The sequence below is a fragment of the Ictalurus punctatus genome, chromosome 24 (assembly GCF_001660625.3).
Source record: "Ictalurus punctatus breed USDA103 chromosome 24, Coco_2.0, whole genome shotgun sequence".
In the NCBI taxonomy this organism is placed as follows: domain Eukaryota; kingdom Metazoa; phylum Chordata; class Actinopteri; order Siluriformes; family Ictaluridae; genus Ictalurus; species Ictalurus punctatus.
Window position 1 is genome coordinate 17,366,961 of NC_030439.2, and position 8,950 is coordinate 17,375,910.

The 8,950-nt window shown below is 39.4% G+C and overlaps 1 protein-coding gene across 1 annotated transcript; it reads right to left on the minus strand.

Moving 5' to 3' along the window:
* Nucleotides 1-1,169: 1,169 nt before the first annotated feature.
* Nucleotides 1,170-8,658, minus strand: eif3g (eukaryotic translation initiation factor 3, subunit G). Its single transcript, NM_001200629.1, is given in 10 exon segments — nucleotides 1,170-1,273; nucleotides 1,377-1,483; nucleotides 3,945-4,081; nucleotides 4,177-4,284; nucleotides 5,111-5,303; nucleotides 6,274-6,378; nucleotides 6,495-6,554; nucleotides 6,645-6,733; nucleotides 8,497-8,543; nucleotides 8,615-8,658. Coding segments are annotated over 10 exon segments (885 nt in total). The 5' UTR covers nucleotides 8,638-8,658; the 3' UTR covers nucleotides 1,170-1,257.
* Nucleotides 8,659-8,950: the final 292 nt, after the last annotated feature.

Sequence of the window (8,950 nt, forward strand, 5' to 3'; positions counted from 1 at the left end):
CAGTCCTGTGGTAAGAGTCTTGGTATTGTTTACCTGGTTTACAGCACCCACACCAAAATCAGCCAAGCCAGCAGTGAGTGCATATGTACTCATACCGAGACTTTCACACCATACGAGGTCCGCTTTCAACTCGTGTGGTTGCAGGTTTTATTTTGAGTGAATTTCCTTTAACCCCACCAAGACCTCTAACCACATACCACACTTGCTGCTGCAGGTTCTTTTGAGCAGAGGTTACATTATACACAGTACTGTGCAAACATCTCAGGCATACTATTTGGTTTTAGTAGTACAAACTTTGTTCGATTTTTTTTTTAACTTTATGGCTTCTACATTATCATTAGTTTTCCAGGTTAAAATTAAATGCTACAGAAAAATGTTTGCATGTCAGTAAAGAAAGCTGTATATTAAGTGGTAAGACACTTTCCAGACAAAAACACAATGAAGGCTGCTGAGCTTTGCTGCAAAAATAAGACATGAGTGCGACAGTCAAAGTCTCCAGAAGAACCGTGCCTGGTTCTGCACCACACTTAATAAACCTTACAGCTCATTCCCTTATAAAACTGCAGATTCTACATGAGACTTTTTTCTTTCTTTTAAAGCAAAGGGTTGTCACACCAAATATTACATTTGTTTCATTTATTACTGTTTACTGCTCTTTATACTTAAATGATTTTATACTTTAAAGAAAAATGCTTATTTAAAAAAAAAAAAAAAATGGAGAAACATTTAATTTCATTCTTTTTGAAGGCATCTTTGCTCTACAGCATATCTTTGCATATGCATAAGACTTTTGCACGGTATTTATATATATATATATATATATATATATATATATATATATATATATATATATATATATATATATATATATATACATATATACATATATATATACATACACACACACACACACAGACAAAGTACAAACTAAGGGATGACTGGTTTCTTTCAAATGTTCCCTTTTCACCAAGTTCCCTTTCACAAAAATAGTTTTCTATTTGTTGTTTTGCAACAGCTTTACTGCCCGTTCCTCCAGACCACAACTTGTAAGCTCATGGAGAAAGCTGGTTCATGCTCTGAGATACTTTTTCCATTATTTGCTCTAAAGGTTAACACTGGGAAAAGTCATAGTATCTGGTGGGGGCACAAAAAAAAAACCAAGAAGCAAATTACTCATCGTTATGTTTATTCAATCAATAGTAATTCACTACTGGAACAAGGTTCAGTCGTTCTGGAGTATAAACGGAGTACACACTCTCAGTTGTTGGATGGTCTGGAAGGGGGGAAAAAAAAGAACAAGTATTTATTACTCACACATCAGATGTAAATGCGAGCGTACACACACTATCTTGTCTATATGTTTCAGTAGTACTTACTTGGCCCATTCCACATTGAGGATAAGATGATCGTAACCGAAGCCCGACACTCCAGCGATGGCTCTGGCGGCATCTTCACGCCGGTGGAAGCTGATGAAGGCAAAACCCTGAAGAAAAGACCAACAGAGTGCAGTTCAGTTACGAGGGTTTATGGTTATTAAAGGCATGCTCACATATACATAGTCGCTGTACTATGAAGGTGCCAGTAGGCATTCCTACCACTGGTTGCCATAGTAACATTTATCAGAGGGTGATGCAATTAGCATTCCACATCTGACAAAAAAAAAAAATAAAGCAGTTTCCTTGTTGCTAAAATTAAACGATCTGGAGGGAGAGTGTTTGTGTATAAAATTCAACAGTGTGTGTGTGCGTATCACATCCTACAAGATGAATGAGAAGCAGTGTGTGCCAATGCAGTTGTTTATCTGCACGAAAGTACGAACGCCGGACTGTCTGGGTCCAATTCGGACTCGCAGGCAGCATGGCGGATCAGGGTTCACGGTTCCATTCATGGTTCGCGCTCTACTGTCTTCTCCTAGCGGTAGTCGCTGCACAAAGTTGCTCCAAATTTGCATGAAGTTAAACTTTCCACATGGCTGAACATACTGAATTCTCTACTCTGATTGGTTGGAAGGTGTTTTCTTGGGTAACTGTTTTTAACAGCAGCTCTGACAGTAGTTCCGAATGCCACTCGGGGCTCGTTCTAATGTGTGTTATTGAAGAAAGGAGAAAAAAAAATCTCATTGGTCACAGGAGAAGTTTCTTGGTGAAATTAATTTAGCGTTGATGGAAGGAGCCTCCAGTGTCAGCGCTTTGTAAGAGTAATATGTCCAGCATGGGGAAGTCATTTGCAGTTCATCTTTAATATGAAGTGGTGGTATTTTTTTGCAGCAAAAACAAAAAGACTTCAAATGCAGTGCAAATGCAATGTGTTTTTCGTTAAAGCAGGGGGAAGGTGAACTTTGCAACTCTACGATCTTGATAAGTACGAAACTACTAAATTTTAACACAGATACATGCAAGGACGGACAAAAATCACCGACACGGGTACATAGAATGCATACAGGTTGGCAGGTCTACTTTCATGTTTCTAATGGGTTCCACCCATCCATCAATTCACTCCTGCATCCAGACCTCCAATAAATTAAACCATCAATCCATCCATCCCTTCCATCAGCCATTCTTGAATTCATCCACCCACCCAATCCACACATGCATCCATCCATCCATCAATTAAACCATCAATCCATCCATCCCTTCTATCATGCATCCTTAAATTCATCCACCCAGCCATCAATCCATCTCTTCTATCCATCCATTAAACCATCAATCCATCCATCCCTTCTATCATGCATCCTTAAATTCATCCACCCAGCCATCAATACATCCAATCAATTAAACCATCAATCAATCCATCTCTTCTCAGTCCAATCAATCCATTTCTTCTCAGTCCAATCAATCCATCTCTTCTCAGTCCAATCAATCCCTCTTCTATCTATCCCTTCCATCATCCATCCTTGAATTCATAAACCCATCCAACCAATCAATTAAACCATCAGTCGATCCATCTCTTCTTTTCATCCAATCATCAATCCACCCATCCATCAATTCCTTCTATCATGCATCCTTAAATTCATCCACCCATTCATTAATACATCCATCAATTAAACCATCAGTCAGTCCATCCACCCAATATCAAGTTTCACATGGACAGTGTAGTACAGCACGGTACATTTTCTAATCCAAATTCAAAACTACCCAAGTCTGTTTCCCCATCACATAACCGCCTCATTAACTTCAGTAAAGTGGAGGGGGGAAAAACCATAACGCAAGTGCTAACAGGATCCGACATGTTTCACGGACATTCCAAAAACATTAAATGTAACTATAAAAGGATAAAGAGTACAACCATGCTGTTTAATTCACTGATTAAAAAAACCCAACTGTAACTGCTGTGGTATAAGAGAAATATAAAACAATTCAGGACAACGTTAGACCTCGCGTCTGTTGTCACCTTTCTTTCACATGCTGAAAGCATTAACTAGCCGCCTACGACAGGATGCACATACACAACATTTTTCTCTCACATCTCCTGCTCTTTAAAAACAACACTGAAACATGTATTGACACCACCGACAATCTGACAGCAGACATGTGAAGTGTTCGTACCGCTTATACAGCTGCAGCATAAACAAAAACACTTCCAACGCCATGTAGATGCAAGGAGTTTTTCACATTCTGTTAAAGCAGGGGGAAGGGGAACTCTGCATCTTGACAACAAGTATGAAACTACTGCATTTTAATGCAAATACATGCAGGGACGGACAAAATCATGAACACGGGTACCTTAGACAAGCAGATTAAGGATACAGATACTGAGGAGGTGGGCGGGGCTCCTACATATACAGTTAGACAGGTCTACTTTCATGTTTCTAATGGGTGTACTTATGAAATTATGATTTCCCTATACTGGACAACAGTTGCCTTGTTTTTCGTTTTTTTTTTAACCACCAGTCACTCTACACTAATATGTACTTACATATCATTGTAGTTACTACTAAGACTTACTTTAGACTGGCCCGTGTTCTTATCCTTAGCCAGGTAGATCCTAGAGATAGAGCCGAACGGTCTGAAGAGCTCCTGCAGATCCGTCTCCCTCGTGTCCTCAGACAGGTTGGTCACACGGATTGTAGCGTTGTCATCCGCTGGACAAAAACGAGCGAGTGAACGTGGGAGACAATAACCAAACAGACGTTTACACCAGGTGAAAGTGTTCCCAACTGTGTGGAGCTTAACACACCTCTGCGGTTGGGCTGCATGGACTCTCCTCGGCGCGTGCCTCCGTCCCGCAGGCTGGGAGGAACGTACTTCCCGGTCTTGCTCTGGGCTGGCTGAGCAGGCTCGGGCTCTAAACGACAGGCAGTGAAGATTCATGCTCAGATTATAGTGTAGAATATAGTCTGATATTTTACAGCCGTTTGTTTTGTGACTGTCTGGAAGATTTTTCAGAACAGCAGGAAGTTCGGTTTTATGTATAATTTTTTTTTTTAAACAATGCTGAAAAGCTACAGAAAGGGGGGGGGGGGGGGGGGGGGGAAATCGTGTAGCATTTCACCATCTCAGCAGTGTTGATCAAGTTAAATAAAAAAAGTCTAGGGAAAAAAAACCAAGACAAAACAGTGCGTTAAACGCTGAATACAGAAGGGACAGCTCCATTGTGTTTACTTAAAAGAGAAATTAATTAAATGTAATAGTATCACTCTAATAAACGTTTGTTTAAAAAAAAAAAACAACATTTAACAAAGAACCAAAACAAATCTCAAATCATGTGATATGGTTAATAATTCGCTTTTTGTAAGCATTTTTAGAAGGAGTCTCCAGCACCACAGCTGTAACAGTCAGAGCTAAAGTTGTAAGTTCTCTGACATGGGAATATCTTCAGGAGAGAGGTTTCCATTTTGACCGGTTTCTCTGTATCATGACACTGCATTTTTATTAAGCGTGGAAAAAAAAGAGGTGTAAAAGGGGTACAATTGGTTATATGTACTACAACACAATTCAGAACAGGAACTAACTATCAGTAATGGTGTTATAGCACCTATAAACAGTTATTTCCCCTTACCAGCTTCTGTGTTTTCACTCTGTCTCATGACGTTACTAAAAATACAATGTCATTTTACAAATGGATAAAACAAATGGATAAAAAGTTCTGAAATGCTGTTCTGCAAACCCACCTGCAGTCTTCTCCTTATCCCCCCCAGTGGACAGGCCCAGCTGCTCCGCCAGCTCCTTCTGCATGGGACCCAGAGTGTCTTTATAGGGACAACGGGTGGTCCAGTGATCCCCTTTGCAAATACGGCAGGACACGATCTTCTGGCCTTTCAGCTTGTTCATGGGATCTTCATCCTGGTCTTGAGAATTCAAGTCCTGAAAAAGAGGGGAGAAGCATGTCAAGTTCTGGTCTGCACTAACAAAAACAAACAATAAAGCTCCTGATTTCCACCTGCACGGGTTGATAAAATCCATCCAATCATCATACTACCCATTAATTAATTCATCCATCCATCCATCAATCAATTCACAACATCCACCTACCCATCCATACATCCAATCAATTAAACAATCAATCCATCCATCCCTTCTATCATCCATCCTTAAATTCATCCACCCATCTCTTCTATCCATCCAATCATCAATCCATCCATCCAACCATCCATCTATCCCTTCTATTATCCATCCTTAAATTCATCCACCCATCCATTCCATCCACCTACCCATCCATACATCCAATAAATTAAACAATCAATCCATCCATCCCTTCTATCATCCATCGTTAAATTCATCCACCCATCTTTTCTATCCATCCATCAATTCATCAAACCATCTATCCCTTCCATCATCCATCCTTAAATTCATCCACCCATCTCTTCTGTCCATCCAATCAATCAATTAGACCATCAATCCATCCATCATCCAGCCTCAAATTTGTCCAGCCATCCAATCCAATCAATTAAACCATCAGTCAATCCATCCATGAATCCCTCTTCTATCCATGAATCCCTCTTCTATCCATCCATCCCTCAATTAAACCATCAATCCATCTGTCCACCAAATATCAAGTTTCACATGGACAGTATGGAACAGCATGCTACGGTTTCTAATCCAAATTCAAAACTACCTGAATCCGTTTCCCCATAACATAACTTTAGCTGTGATTTAGGAGTTTCCTGCAGCTTATGGGATGGTGACGTTTCCCACTTGATCACATTCTGCATGTGTACTTATTTCACTTAACAATGGAAATAATGCCAAAATGTAATATAATATATTTGTCACTGTATTGTGTTGTACCACACCGTCCAGTGGAAAAGTGTCATCAGAAGATTTAATTCCTTACCTCCTTACTGGAGATGAAGGTCATGTAGACATCATCACTGACAGTGGTGGTAGCAACATTAGGCCCCGGTGCATCGTATTCAGAATTTCCAAATTTTTTCCAATTCTGGATAGAGGCAAGACAGAAATAAAAAGAAACACAAGCAGATTTGAAAAATGAAGAAATAAATTCCAAATTAGAAAAAACATGTGCGTAATATATATCAGCCCAAATAATCATACCTTTCTCTTAGCGACAGCTTTTGAGGCTTTCCTTGTCTCAATTTTAAAAGTTCGGACAATCTGAAGTTTGGAAGAAAAGAGCGGTAAGCAGGTAACAAGTGAATTTCTCTTCTAGGAAACTCAATATCCAGTTTTCAGAACTGTTCTCACCTTGACCTTCTTGCCCTCGTCATCTATCTTGTATTCTGTAACAGTCTTGATATTGCCTTTCACGGTCTCTTTTGGTGATGGAAGGGTGCCTTTAAAAAAAAAAAAAAAAAAGGATTTATCACATAGGCTAAGAATACTACAGCTCAGTTCTGCACTTGTCCTACAGATTTTAGTGTTTTCCCTGCTTCGAACCCATTTCATTCAACTCCTCAGCTAATTAGCAGGTCTAAACTGGGTTGAACATGGCACATTATATGAGCAGAAACACTAAAATGTGAAGGACAGGGGTGTACCAGGATCACAATTCAGACCATCAACGTTCAACTTTCTTGCTATTTAGGGTCTGTATCATGTAATGTGGGACACAATACGCATTAAGGCGGAGGATAATCGAAGAGATTTAAAACCACAGGTCTCCTTCACACATGTAAATTTTATGTGTGAATTTCACTTCATATAATCACTTGAACACAAGTCAGAGCAAGCCTGGGAAAGTATGCGATAAGCAGACCAAGTAAAATTTCTGGGAAATTATCAGGAGAGCAAAGCATTCTAAAGCAGCCGATTCAAAACATTAACACAGTATATAAAAAAAAAAAACACCTAAAAAAAACAACAAGAACGATTAAGATAAACAGGATAAAGGTCCTAAAAATACATGACCCAGAAATAAAAGGACTTCACTGTTCATCAGATGATGGCACAGTCCGATGCAAATAGAGAGAAGATGGACCAATTAGTTGTTTTGTTTTCTACCACAGCATGATCAAATGCTCAAATCTGATTGGTCAGGTGGTGTGCATTAGCTGTGCATGACCTCACAGCTAGGGAAGTAGTTCAGGTTGGAACATGAATAATGAATAACAGGTTAATATTAATGCGCACGTTTTAATACTTTATTGTTGCTATAGTAGCAGCGCATACACACTGACTTGTACGGCGGACACTACACATAATCTAAGACTAATAAAAAAAAAAAACAGGTTTTGGGGGAAAATAACGTTATTTAACATAGTAAAACATAACAGTGGATGTGCTGATATTTTCTGTTAGGAGACGGTTATGGAAGGTGTCTCGGTTGTAAGCGGTTTCTAACAGGTTTTTTCAGGAAAATTTTCAGGACAGTGGCGTTTACGCTTTCTGGTTTCTCAGTAAAATGACAATGAATAAGCAAGGTACTCTTGTGGTCTCGGAAAGAACAACAAAATGGAGAAAGCAACCGAAAATAATTAGGTTTTAAAGTCATTCGTTCAGTAATACTTTGTCAATTAAAGATATTAACGAAAATCTAAATTGACACGCTTCTGTGCTATGCCAGCTGATTTCCTCACATTTTCTCCACGCATATTCCGTCAGACTCCGCCCCTTCGCTGTGATTGGTTCTAATGGCAAGATCCTACACTATAATTGGCTACCAGCTCGTGTATCCACCAGCGGGCCAATCTCTGTGCGGGCGGCAGGACACTGATAACCAATCCGAACGATGAGGCGGGACATGTCGGAACAAAGGTAGGGGAAAAAAAGAGTAGTTTAAACGAATTATAACGCTAGTTAGCTGGCTAATAAAACAACAATCAATTTAACTAATGCCAATCTTTTTAGATTTTAATCCACATTTCAAGTGTCAACGTTAAATAAATATCACGTATATAATCACGTTTTTGACGCGTGGGAAGTCAATTCAACGGTCTCGTCCAGGTTTCATCCCAAATACAGATATAGTGCACTTCCATTGGGTATTGTCTAAGTGAACATTATACCCTCTGTAGAACACCCACACGGGAAGTGCGCGATAATTTGGGACTTTACCGTGTGGCCACGCGCGTGCTAAGCTAGCTCACGATAAACTTACCTTCATCTCCTTCTTCTTCAACCTGGTCGGCCCAGCTTGGCTTTGAGCTACGAAAGATATCTGTGATTAGCTTAATGTATAAAATTTAATACAAAAATAGTCTTTTTTAAAAACTTACTCGTCGTATTCCATCGACGGCATTTTGACGCACCGCTGATAGCGACTGTGCTAGCTCGGTAGAGAGAACTTTCCCGAGAGCAAGAAGACGGAAATCTCGCGAGATTTCAGTGTCACAGTGACGTCTATTTGCTGGAAGGTCTACACTGGCAAAACAAGAAAGATGTCAACACAAACATTTACAAGAATTTATAATGATGTGATATGAATATCTTGATCTGTACACTCCCCTGGTATTCTCTTTATTTTATGTACTTATTTACTACTAAAGTTGCATTAAAAAAACAACTGAACTCTGGCACTTTGTTTATTTATTTAGTTAACATTTATTTATTTA